This window comes from Dendropsophus ebraccatus, chromosome 2, assembly GCF_027789765.1.
Source record: "Dendropsophus ebraccatus isolate aDenEbr1 chromosome 2, aDenEbr1.pat, whole genome shotgun sequence".
Classification (NCBI taxonomy): domain Eukaryota; kingdom Metazoa; phylum Chordata; class Amphibia; order Anura; family Hylidae; genus Dendropsophus; species Dendropsophus ebraccatus.
In genome coordinates this window covers 144,484,936-144,498,793 of record NC_091455.1, presented here as the reverse complement: position 1 = coordinate 144,498,793, position 13,858 = coordinate 144,484,936, and the positions used below count along the sequence as shown (strand labels likewise).

The following is a 13,858-nucleotide window of genomic DNA, read 5'->3' as shown; positions in this document are numbered from 1 at the left end:
ACCCCAGGACAGATCTTGGAATAAAAGCAGCTATCTGAAGGTACAAGTGGTTTGGGGGGGTCAGATTGTGGGTACAGAGTCGCTTTAAGCTGTTGTCCTTGCAGAAAGAAAAAAAAATGTTGTTTAAAAAGGCGATTTGGTGAGACTTACCAATATACTATAATTATGAAAGAATGGCCTTCCTCTGAATGTTGTTATACAGCCAGCCTTCTCTTCCTGGTTGGCCTTAAAGGGAAACGCCGGATAGAGAAAATTATTTTCAATTAAAAAATATATTAAAAGTTACATGCCTACATCAGAAGGTTTTACAAAGTACGTTTTTGCGACATAAGTAATGCTCATAGCGCTTACTTATATGACTGGGAACAGTGCTGGGGGGCATATAGTAACATATTTATAAGTCAACAAAAGGTAGCGGAACTCCAGGGTTGAAGAAAAATAGTGAAAGTTTATTCACATCCAAGTGACAACAGCACGTGAGTAATCATGTGATAAGGGGGGAATTAACACTATTTAGAGCGTACAAACATAAACCATCGTAAATATACAGTAAAATTACAACGTGTATAGACAGTGGAGTAAAAATTATACATTCATATAATGCAATCTAAAAGGAACGGGATCGTTCCTTTTAGGGGAGACAATGGAAATATGCGGCTAGTGAAAATGGTACGTAGAAATGCTGTGGAACACAAGCCCATTTGGAACGCAACTCACTGCGTGTTCGTAGGGCTGCGCATGTGTATTGAGAACAATGACGTCTTGGGCTCTGACAGGTTTGGAGGAATACTCGTTATGAACAAATACATTCGCATAGAGATCTAGCGAAAAATAGCCGACTTACCAGTAGGTAACTGCAACCTAAATATAAGCAGTACATAAATAGAGTTCATCTGTAGACCTTGGTCACCCATTAGCATGGACTGAGGACTAGAGTATATCGCTCGTAATCATCCCTAATGGTGACATGCTCAGTCCTGCACTGGTGCCGTGGTGAAACCGCACCGTGTGAATACCTTTCATGTCTCCGCTGGTGTCCATGGGGGCCCCATCTAAGGTCCACTATTGTACAAGATCCAAACAAAGATAACAGTGATTAAATCAAGAATGAAAGTGAAAAAAAAAAATAACAAAATGAAATGAAAATAAAAATTAAAATATAAATATTCGTAGATTCATAATGGGCAACATCAACTGTCGAGTCCCGATGATTCCTTTGAAAAATATGTTGAATGCCGTATGCCACATATTCCTATGCTTACGATGATTGATCATCCGTCCCCACAAAAAGCTTGAATCTAAAGAAGTAAACAAAGATACAGGTAAGTATACTGTGGTAAATAAAGATAAGCACATGAGTTATAAATGTGTTACACTGGAAGGAACGCAAAGAGTAACCTGGAGCAGTAGGGGACAAATCTCTCGTCTCTCGCTGACTACAGGCTGATCAGTTACAATATCTGGGGAGAATTTTAAAATCAACGTTCAGGCCATGAGGTTTCAATGTATTGAGGCGGTGAATCCATTCCAATTCCTTCTTTTTCGGGGTGGAATGGCGGTCACAACTCCACAAAATGCTTCGGTAAATCTAATTTGCCTTTGCGTATGGTGTAACGGTGCTGGCCCAGTCTTGTCCTTACATGGTAAGTAGTCTCTCCCACATACAGCATAGGGCAGGGGCACATTTATAAGTATACTACCCAGTCCAAGCTGCACCTGAGATGCTTCCTGATCTCAAACACCTTCCCTGATGTAGGGCCTACGCTGGAATTCTGGTATGTCTGGAAAGCTATTTGACATCACCCTCCAATGTTTGTTAAGAATGTTGGCAATATTGGAACTCAAAGAATTATAGGTGGTAACAAATGGAATTCTGGTGTCATCATTTTGTTTTGCCAATGGAGATAACAGGAGAGACCTCTGTGTATTCTCAATATTCTCCTGGTGTTGGCGGATAAGAATTCTAGGGTAACCTCGTTCCAGAAAGTTCTGTGTTATCTTGTGTAGGGCTGTCTGTAAATGATCAGTGTCATCTGTGATCCTTTTGGCCCTAAGCAATTGGCTTTTATGTAGATTTCTTTTCATGATTGGAGGGTGGCTAGACTCAAATCTAAGTAACATGTTCCTATCGGTAGGTTTGGTAAAGATGTCTGTAGGCAGTCTGTCCCCTTTAACATATACCATAGTGTCCAAAATAGAAAACTGTGAGGAAGAATGTGTCATGGAGAACTTAATATCCATATCTACATATTTATAGCTAGAACACCATTTTTCTCATGATTGGTTCCCTTTAGGTTCAGGCCTACTATTAGTTGGCTTAAACATGCGCCACAATTTGGCACACCTAAAGCTTTACTCCTTTTGTAGAAGCCATTGAAAAGTGTAAACAAAAGTCATGTTGTGCAAAAATTGCATCAAGATTCTCGCACATTTGCAATAGTAAACATTTGAAGAGCTTCATGTCATGGTTTCTTCTTTCTCTATTTGCAATATGCGACATGGATTCTAATAGATGGCAAAGTGACATTTTAGTGCATTGTGTGCATAGAGCCAACAGCTTGAGTATAGCAGCAAGGATATGCCAATGTTCAGCCTTTTCATTGGGCTACATACCGATGCTCCTGCTGAAGCATACAATAATGACTGCACATCAATAGGCATAGTCATAAACTAAAGATATATTTATGCAGAACTTTTATACGGCAAAAAGTGCACAATAATCTATACTGGAAAATGACTCAACACTGAGGCCAGTTGTATTCAAGAAATCCATACACTCCATTAGCCTGAGAGTGAAAAATTAACTACTCATACCAAGAGGAAAAAAAATAAAAATATATATATATATCTATCTTTATGACATAATTTATACTATTTTAATTACTTTTCTTTGATTTGATTCAGCTTCACCCAGATTTTTTTAGGGTTCATCCACATGTACAGGATCTGCTGTAGATGTAATGCTGCAGAAGTCAATGTAACTAAATAATGGAACACAACGTTAAATCTGTAACATAAAATCTTCTGCAGATCCTGTACATTTGAATACACCCTAAGACCCAGTTTACACTGAGCAAAAACGGCGGAATTCTGCTGCGGAATCCCGCCATGCTCCGTGTCCTGCATTGTCCCTATGGGAGGGCATCCGCTTCCGTCGCTCTCTGCTCAAATAATTGACATGTCAATTCTTTGAGCGGAGAGGGGAGGAAGCGGACACGCGCATGCCACAGAATTCCGCCATGTTTGCTCAGTGTGAACTGGGCCTAAGGGTATGTTCACACTTAAGTAAATGTGGCGATTTAAGGGGGGATGACTCGAGGAAGGCACTCTACTACGCACGTTCTGAAGTTGCCCTAAGCTGTTTCCTTTCTGGATGGAAGTATGGCGTTAAGCCTCTACCTTCACGGATTATCAGGTACCCTTTACCCCAGCGTTCTTCCTCCTGCATTTTTTCGGAAATAACACTTAAGACATATCGCCACTCTGCTGCGACACTTGGTCAATGCTGTGGGGGCTTGTATCCCCTCCTTATTGTGCTGTCCTGACCCTCCCTCCATTTCATTTTGGCTGCACAAAGTGGAAGATGCGAATTGCGTGAAAGACCTGACTGCTCAGTTACATGACCGCTCTGCCCGCTTCTCCCAGACGTGGTACTACTGGGACCAGTTTACTGATACTTGAGAAATCAAGACTCTAATGATGAAAAGTTTCCCAGTCCCTCCACCCAACTCCCTTTGTTATTTATTTATTTATATTTATTTTTCCTCCCCCTCTTCCCATCCCCCTTCCTTTTTTTTCTTCTTTTTTTTTCTCTTCCCCTGTGCCTTTCACCACCCCCTATTCTTCCTTTGCTGGTTATTCTGCAGGTTTGGGCCAAGGCCCTTCTGGTCATTTCTAGAGAAGATCGAACAGGGCCGAGGTTCAGGTTTATACAGCCTATTACCTACGCTCCTTCCCCATGGAACGGGAAAGCAGCGGGAGTCAAATGCCGATGCTTCGGGTTCGTACAAACCTGAACCTTGGCCCTGTTCGATCATCTCTAGTCGTTTCCTGCATGTTTTTGAGTACATAGTTGTGTCATGAAGTGTACCTGTTTCTTTTCATTTTGATTTATGTAATTCCTGGTTGCGCTATACCTGACGCTGTTGTTGTTTTAGTTAAAATGCAATAAAATTCAGAATAAAAAAAAAGGGGGATAACACTTTACATATTTGCAGCGGAATGAAAATTCCGTTACGACATTATAAACTTATTGAAACCGACAGTGCCAGGAATCGCAGTGGATCTCGCTGTGAAACTCGCAGCGTAAGATCTGCTGCAATTACAGTGCGTGTGAACCCACCCGTATAAAGAACAAAATGGCTTAAAACAGATGCAAACTTTACACGAACCATTCAATAAAAACCATATGTAAAGAATTGGACTGCAGTGGATACTTTTTTTTGTAGTAAAAAAAAAAAAGTTTGGTGGTCTATGCTTTTGAGGATCCTCAAAAAAAAGTGAAACAAGCTGAAAGGGGTACTCTAGGCACCCGCCTTTTTTTCTATATTACCCTAGGAATAGACAATTTGAAAAAAAGTGCACTTCTGTCCAGAGCAGGAGAGGTTTTCTATGAGGATTACCATAGAAAGCCTCTCATTTTCTGGACAGTCCCTGCCTCGGCCAGAGATGTCAGCAGAGAGAACTGTGTCAGACTGAAAATAAAACAACATTTCCTGCAGGACATACAGAAGCTGATAAGTATGGGAAGACTTGAAATTTTTTAATAGAAGTAAATTACAAATCTCTATAACTTTCTTACACCAGTTGATTTGAAAGAAAAAGATTTTCACTGGATAACCCCTTTAAAACTCTCTTCAGTCTGGTTTCCGTCCTCTCTGTTCTACAGAAACTGCCCTTACTAAAGTCTCCAATGATCTCCTCACTGCGAAATGTTAAAGCGACTCCGTACCCACAATCTGACCCTCCCAAACCGCTTGTACCTTCAGATAGCTGCTTTTAATCCAAGGTCTGTCCTGGGGTCCGTTCGGTAGGGGATGCAGTTATTGTCATAAAAATAACTTTTAATCCGGCAGCGCTGTGTGTAACGGCCGGGGGTTACATTTGTATATGCATTAGGCTGGCACATCCTCTCTGCCCTTCCTCCCCACCCTCCTCATCATTAGGAATGCTCCAGGCAGATTGCTTCCTATTCCCCACCTGTGTGTATAATGAACATGGGCTGGATCGTTAATACACCTGTGCAAAGCTCAAACAGTAGTAAATGTTCCTGGATCATTCCTTATGATGAGGAGGGTGGGGAGGAAGGACAGAGAGGGTGTGCCAGCCTAATGCATATACAAATGTAAGCCCCGGCCATTAGACACAGCGCTGCCGGATTAAAAGTTTTTTTTAGGACAATAACTCCATCCTCAGCCGAACTGCCCCCAGAACAGATCTTGGATTAAAAGCAGCTATCCGAAGGCACAAGTGATTTGGGGGGGGGGGGGGGGGGGACAGATTGTGGGTACAGAGTCGCTTTAACCCCTTAACGACATCGGGCGTAAACTTACGCCCTCGCGCCCTGGTACTTGGCGCATCAGGGCGTAAATTTACGCCCGATGTTTCCCCGATCGCTGCGTGTTCACACACAGCGGTCGGGGAAGATGGCCTGCTATAAATCATAGCAGGCCATCTTAGCTTCACGGCACGGGGGGTGGTTAACACCCCCCGTGCTTACGATCGCCGCTATAGGCTGATCAATTCAGATCAGCCAATAGCGGCGATCGGAACCTTTCCGGGTCATCGGCGACCCGATGACCCGGAAAAAAATGGCGGTCGGTGCTGTCCGAGGACGGCACCGACCGCCATTACTGTAAAAAGTAATGGTGATCGCCGTGCCACCGGCCCGATCGCCGTGAACGGCCTGGCCGGTACCGGCCGGCCATTCACGGCGATCGGGCGGTGGCACGGCGATCAGAGTCCCACAATATAGTAAATACCTGCCCTGGACCCCTCAGCTAGGTAGCCGAGGGGTCCAGAGCAGGTATTTGTACATTACTCACCTGTCCCGGGCTCCTGATCGGCGTCTTCCGGGTTCGCGGCATCCTCGTCTTCGTTCGGGTCTTCGGCTTCTTCCGTGACGTCACGTTCGGCTTCTCTCGGCTATTTTCGGCTCCAGCGTCGGCTCTTTCCGTATTTTGCGCTCTGCTGCCCTCTAGCGGCTGATATGTGTAATACACTTATCAGCAGCTACAGGGATGTTCAGAATGTAGATTTTTTTTTTTTTTTCAAATTTTTTTTTTTCTATTTTCCGCACCCTATCGCCGCTGAGTGTTGATCAGCATCGCACGAAAGTGCGCTGCTAATCAGCAACTCCTCCTTTTTGGCGTAGGGTGTTTTTTTTCTATATTCTACTGCCACAGTCTGCTAATAAGTGCCGCACATAAGTGCGGCATTTATCAGCAACTCCTTTGTTGGCGTAGGTTTTTTTTTTATACTTACTGTAAAAAAACACGTAAAAAACACTACATTACACCACACTACATTGAATAAAGTTTGACACTACACCACTACATACCCCATATACCAATCCCCGTATACAAATGGCCCCCAGGGTGTTTTCGGCGTCAGAGGGATACGTTATTATTGCCTCCGACACTGAAACAGCCAGTGAGGATGAATGGGGGGATCCTTCTTTCCTCCATTCATCCTCATCATCCTCATCATCCAGTGACGTGTCTGGGGGTAGCGTAGCGTACGCTGCCCCCCAGACACGTCTTTTCCGCCAGTACCGTCCCAATAAGAGATGACGGTATGGTGTGAAATTCTACACACCCTGTGAGAGTACCTCAGGGTACACTTACAGATTTAGGGTACGTACACACTGCGGAATGGTGCAGGATAACCCTTCGTGCATTCCGCAGCTGGCACCCACCGGCGGACTGATGGAGGCGCGCGTCTCCACCCGTGTCATAGACTCCATTATATGCACGGGCGGATTCCGTCGTCCATCCAAAGAATGAATACGTTGGACGGAGAGCGGAATCCGCCCGTGCATAGAATGGAGTCTATGACACGGGTGGAGACGTGCGCCTGCATCAGTCCGCCGGTGGGTGCCAGCTGTGGAATGCACGAAGGGTTATCTGTCGCGATTCCGCAGTGTGCATGTACCCTTAGAGTGTATGTAGGAAGTGACACCCGAATCCAGCCCCAGATGCCCCCAGATGCCCCCTCCACCCCCCATCCTCTGAGTTAGTGGGGAGATCGTTTGGGAACTGATCTTCCCACTGCTGGATAAAGGTCACCACCTGTACGGGGATAACTTTTATACCAGCACCCCCTCTTCCGGTCCCTCGCTGCCCTGTAGCTTGCGGCACGATCCGAAATATCAGAAGCAGTAATAGAGCCCTAATATTTAGCAGCCATGGAGCGGACCCAGCGCTTCTGGATATGAAGGACCCCATATCGCACCAGGACAACATTTTCCAGGTGACGTCCCCCACACTGGAAAACAGGAGACCCCAGAAGAAGTGCAGAGTGTGGCGTAACAGGGGGATCAGGAAGGACGCCATTTTCCCGTGTAACACCTGTCCTGATCACCCCGGCCTCTGCATACAGGATCGCTCCAAGGCGTACCACACGTCATTGGGGTTCTACATTTTCTAAATTCTGTCCCTTATTCCTATTTTAGGGGTCACGTTGATCCGGGGATTATTCTGATCGCCATTATGGAGTCGGGAAGGAATTTTTCCCCTGTGATGAGGCTACTGTCGTCTGCCTCACGAGGGTTTTTTGCCTTCCTCTGGATCAACACAGGTTGAGTTTGATGGACACCTGTCATTTTCAACCTTATAAACTAATAATTTCCCTAATACCCCCAAATAAATTAGAATTGTCCCTTTTCCCCAGCTAAGTAGGTATGGCCGCCATTCCCATTAGAGGATGCCATGATGCAATTACAAAGCCTCTGTGTGGCCAGGACAGTAGAAACCCCCCACAAGTGACCCCATTCTGGAAACTACACCCCATAAGGAATCTAAGAAGAGGGGCAGCGGGGATATGGCCCCCTGGTGACGGCCACATTTGGGACGTGAAAATGAAAAAAATTGTATTTTTTATTTTCTCGGCACATGTTCTACGTAAGTAACCGTCACCAGTGGGGTCCATATGCTCACTGCACCCCTTGTTAGATTCCTTATGGGGTGTGGTTTCCAGAATGGGGTCACTTGTCGGGGTTTTCTACTGTCCTGGCAGCACAGGAGCTTTGTAATTGCGACATGGCCTCCATCCTCCATTCCAACCTCTAAATGGCGCTCTGTCCCTTTGGTGACTTGCCCTGTGCCCATATGGCACATTATGCCCACATGTGGGGTATTTTCGTACTCAGGGGACACTACCCTACACGTTTTGTGTTCATTTTCTTTTTTAACCCCTTGTGGAAATGGAAAAAAATCAAGGCTAGACCAACATTTAGTGTAATTTTTGTAAAATTTTTACTCTAAATCATTAATCTTGTCATGTTTTTTCATTTTCACAAGGGGTTAAAAGATAAAAAAAACATTTAATGTGTAGAGCAATTTCCCCTGAGTACGGAAATACCCCACATGTGGACATAAAGCGCCATGCGGGTGCAGGGAAAGCCTCCGAAGGGAAGAAGCGCCATTTGGTTTTTGAAGGCTGGATTTGGATGGAATGGATTTCGAGGGGCCATGTTGCATTCAAAAGGCCCCTGTGTTGCCAAGACAGTTGAAACCCCCCACAAGTGACCCCATTATGGAAACTGCACCCCTCAAGGAATGTAACAAGGGGTGTAGTGAGCATATGGACCCCACTGGTGACGGACACAAATGTGGAACAATGTGCCGTGAAAATGAAATATTACATTTTTTACACTATAATGTTGGTTTAGCCTTGAATATATCATTTTCACAAGGGGTTAAAAGAGGAGAAAAAAAAGAAAATGTGTAGCGCAATTTCCCCCGAGTCCGTAAATACCCCACATGTGGACATAAAGCACCATGCGGGTGCAGGGTAAGCCTCCGAAGGGAAGGAGCACCATTTCGTTTTTGAAGGCTGGATTTGGATGGAATGGATTTTGAGGGGCCATGTTGCATTTAAAAGGCCTCTGTGTTGCCAAGACAGTTGAAACCCCCCACAAGTGACCCCATTATGGAAACTACACCCCTCAGGGAATGTAACAAGGGGTGTAGTGAGCATATGGACCCCACAGGTGACTGGCACAAATGTGGAACAATGTGGCGTGAAAATGAAATATTACATTTTTTACACTATAATGTTGGTTTAGCCTTGAATTTATCATTTTCACAAGGGGTTAAAAGAGAAAAAAACACACTATGTGTAGAGCAATTTCCCTCGAGTCCGTAAATACCCCACATGTGGACATAAAGCGCCATGTGGGCGCAGGGCAAGCCTCCGAAGGGAAGGAGCGCCATTTGGATTTTGGAGGTTGGATTTGGCTAGAATGGATGATGAACGCCATGTCGCATTTACAGAGCCCTCGTGCTGCCAAAACACTGGAAACCCCCCACAAATGACCCCATTCTGGAAACTGCACCCCTCAAGGAATCTAACAAGGGGTGCAGTGAGGATATGGACCCCTTGATGACGGGCACATTTGTGCCATGAAAGTGAAAAAATGAAATTTTTCCCTTTCACGTCACATTGTTCCACATTTGTGCCCATCACCAGCGGGGTCCATATGCTCACTGCACCCCTTGTTAGATTCCTTGAGGGGTGTAGTTTCCAGAATGGAATCACTTGTGGGGGGTTTCCAGTGTCTTGGCAGCACGAGGGCTCTGTAAATGCGACATGGCCCTTAAAATCCTTTTCAGTGAAATTCAGCTTCCAAAAGCCAATTGGCGCTCCTTCCCTTTGGAGGCTTGTCCTGCGCCCCCTTGGCACTTTATCGCCACATGTGGGGTATTTCTGTACTCGGGAGAAACTGCGCTACACATTTTTTGTCTTTTTTTGCCTCTTATCCCTTTAAGAAAATGAAAAATTGAAGGCTAGAACAACGTTTTAGTGTAAAAAATAAATTTTTCTTTTTTCACGCCATATTGTTCGGAAAATCTGTGAAGCACCTGTGGGGTCCAGATGCTCACCGCACCCCTTGTTACATTCCTTGAGGGGTGTAGTTTTCTAAATGGTGTCCCTTTAGGGGTGTTTTTTAGGTTTTGACACCCCAGAGCCTCTGCCAACCTGAAGTGGTACAGTCAAAAATGACCAAATATAACGGAGGCGTTGAAATTCACTAGGCGCTCCCTTATATCTGAGGCTTGTGGTTGCGTCAAATAGCGCAATAGGGCCACATATGGGGTATTTCTATAAACTGCAGAAACGGGGCAATAATTATTGGGGTGCATTTCTCTGGTAATAGGTTTATAATTATGAAAAATATTGGATTACAATAAAATCTCTGCACAGAAAATTAAAATTTTCAAATTCCTTACACACTTAGCTTTTATTTCTGTGTCTCCCCTAAAGGGTTAAAACACTTTCTGGATGTGCTTTTGCAGAGTTTGGGGGGTGCAGTTTCTGAAATGGGGTGCTTTGTGGGGCTTTCTAACATACAGGCCCCTCAAATACACTTTAAATCTGAACAGGTCCCTAAAAATATCTGATTTTGAAATTTTACTGAAAATTTGGAAATTTGCTGCTAATGTTTTAAGCTTCCTATCGTCTAAAAAAAATGAAAGATAGTTTAATAAATGCCGCCAACATAAAGTAGACATGTTGCTAATGCTATTTAATATATAATTTATGTGGTATAACCACTTTCTGTATACGCAAAGAAGTTTCAAAGTTGGAAAAATGCATTTTTTCACATTTTTTCACATTATTTGGTTTTTTTTCATAAAGATTTGTTATGAGTATCGACTCCAATTTACCAGAAATGTAAAGTACAATATGTCACGAGAAAACAATCTCAGAATCAGCCGGATAGGTAAAAGCATCCCGAAGTTATTAATGACTAAAGTGACACTGGTCATATTCATAAAATTTGTCTCTGTCATTAAGGCCATTTCAGGCTCTGTCCTTAAGGGGTTAAAGGTGTTGTTCGGCGCTACAAAAACATGGCCACTTTTGCCCCACTCTTGTCTCCAGTTTGGGCGGGGTTTTGAAACTCAGTTCCATTGAAGTAAATGGTGCTTAATTGCAAACAACACCTGAACTGGAAACAAGAGTAGGGGGAAAAGTGGCCATATTTTTGTAGCGCTGGATAACCCCTTTAAGGCAACCACTCCCTACTAATTCTCCTTGATCACTCTGCAGCATTTGACACTGTAGACCACCAGCTCCTCCTCTCCATGCTTTGCTGTCCATCGGCCTCAAGGACTCTGCTCTTTCCTGGTTTTCCTCTTACCTCTCTGACCGCTCCTTTAGTGTATCAATTGCTGGCTCTACCTCATCCCCTCTTCCCCTCACAGTTGGGGTTCCTCAAGGATCAGTCCTGGGCCCACTTTGTTTCTCTCTTTACACTTTACCCATTGGGCAAATCATCAGCAAGTTTGGTTTTCAGTACCATCTGTCTGCTGATGATACCCAGCTCTATACCTCCTCTCGTGACATCACCACCGCACTCCTACAGAACATCAGTAACTGTCTACCATTTCTAACTGTAACCCAGCAACAGGTGATGGACACAATAACCTTATTTAGCCTGAGGATCGGGACCAAATCACTTGATGTCATTGCAGTGTAGTGTTTTTGGTCACACCTGTTTTTTGGTAATAAATCTTGACTGGTGAGAAATGTGGAGCAGGAACTGATCCATACGGAGAGGGTACACTCCTGTATACCTATAAACAACATCCGATATATACAAAATAAGTTGCCCCTCTCTTATACCCATATCTGAAGGCTTTCATTTATCATCCATACAAACCACGATTGACTATCACTTTAGACCAGTCAGATGGGAATTCCTCTTAGTTCGTATTTGGCCCTTTCACATTGCAGGGAGCAGAACAACAAATGGCAGATCTGCTAATGAATAACAGTAGCTCATGCGGACCCCATCGACTTTATTGGGAGCTGTCACATTTACATCATATCCTACAGTATTTTACCAGACAGAAAGCAGACATCTTGTTCAGGATCTTTGACATTTGCAGTGGTGGCTCCTAACAGAACACAGGTAAGAATGAGGCCTAATGTGTATTGTGAAATGCTGGGTAAGATTGCCTCTCTCTTGTGTAAACATTTGAGGCGAGTTGTATTCAGGATACCTTATGTGACCTCTTCCTACTCCTGAGGGGTCCTTGTCCCCTTGGAACAGCAGTTGTCTTTGTGTATCAAGGCTTTATTGCTGCATTTGCCACTTCAAAGGTTAATGTTCCATTTTTATTCTTTTGGCAGCATGCAGCCTGTTTTTGCTTCTTCTAAGTTTACCCTCAGTCAATTTGTAATTCTAGAGTAGTAACACTTTAGCAATTTGCATTAAATGTCCTCTGTCCATGACCCCTGTGAAATGGAACAGATATTTTAAAACCTTAGTTCACAAGATCTGACCAAAAGTCATTTGCACAGTAATGATTTTGCTCAGGCACCCATGGGTGTAAGTACCGTCTACAGTACACCCACAAGATGAGCTCAGTAGGACAAAGAAACAAAATTACAAGATGTTACCCTTGCAGGTTTGCAATGTTATGTGCTGCATAGAAAATGTCCAAGTGTTATTGCTTTAGGTTAGTGTGCAGCTGAATTCCTGTGCTCTGGCGCCATCTTGTGGATGTATTAGTGTATTCTTTGTTACATTTAGATTTTGTGCATGTTCACTTTAATTAAATGTGTGTATCCTGTGTGTCTACAAAGTAAACAAAAAATACTTTATTAGCATACAAAATAAAAAAAAACTTTTGCAGTCATTTATCCAATATAAGTGGAAAACCAACAAAATGTGTCCAGTTTCTAGATACATATATACATGGTATATTGGGATAATTCATTTAGCTGTTACCTGGACAAAAAGGGTGTAGTCACTGTTTAACTGTTTCTCTTCTACATTAAATTGGAGATCTATTGTGAAGACCCAGTATAATATGGTTACTTAGTTCTGCTTTTATTTCTCCATAGCTGATCTTATACGAGAGAACCTGGCTGAACCGATGGAAGACAACCATTTTACATGAAGGAGAAGGAACTCTAACCAATATTAAATGGAGGGGAAATCTTATTGCCTGGTCTAATAATATGGTAAGAGGTGGTGGGTTGTTTTACTAGGCTGTCTGTGGGAGAATAACAGTTCTCACATACTTTTTTTTTTTATTAAACTAGTTTTGTGTCTCTGGAAATAAATGTTATTTTTTCCCCTCAATGAAAAGTAAATAATTTTCCACAGTCCTATTTTTGCCAATTCCTTTGGGTTTTAAGAGCTCTGCTTGCTGTCATTCAGTAGTAGGGCCCTTCTTTGTTTACTTGCAGTGCATAAAAGCTTTATTTTCTTGCTCTGAAACTAGATGACTTTTCCTTGGCTGTGGTTTTATCTCAATCATCCTGGTAGTTATGTTGTGTATAATGGCATCCAAAGAATTCAGTTTTGGTCTCCTCTGACCAGACTTTATTCTCTCAGTATTTCACAGGGCTGTCTAAATGTTGTTGAGCAAACTTTAAAGCAAATGTATCATTAGGTACTTTTTTTTTTTTTCACATTAGCCGATCAGCGCTGTGCAGAGATCTCAGTGGCACCATCCTTTTTCGGAATGCTGCCAGATTCCCGTGATCGACCCGCCTTTTTGCTGTGACTGCTGGCCCGGCTTGATGCACTGGGGCGGCAGGCCGACGCACAGCAAAAAAACGGTGTCCAGGAACCGGGCGGCATTTAAAAAAAAAAAAAAAAGACTGTGCCACTGGGGTC

General features: G+C 43.5%; 1 protein-coding gene across 2 annotated transcripts in view; it reads left to right on the top strand.

Moving 5' to 3' along the window:
- Nucleotides 1-13,858, top strand: part of VPS41 (VPS41 subunit of HOPS complex) — a 165,806-nt gene that overhangs the window by 77,220 nt on the left and 74,728 nt on the right. For both annotated transcript variants that reach the window (XM_069958436.1, XM_069958437.1), the window contains one exon: nt 13,078-13,197. In XM_069958436.1, the coding sequence (XP_069814537.1) occupies nt 13,078-13,197 (120 nt within the window). The remainder of the gene's footprint in view (nt 1-13,077; nt 13,198-13,858) is intronic.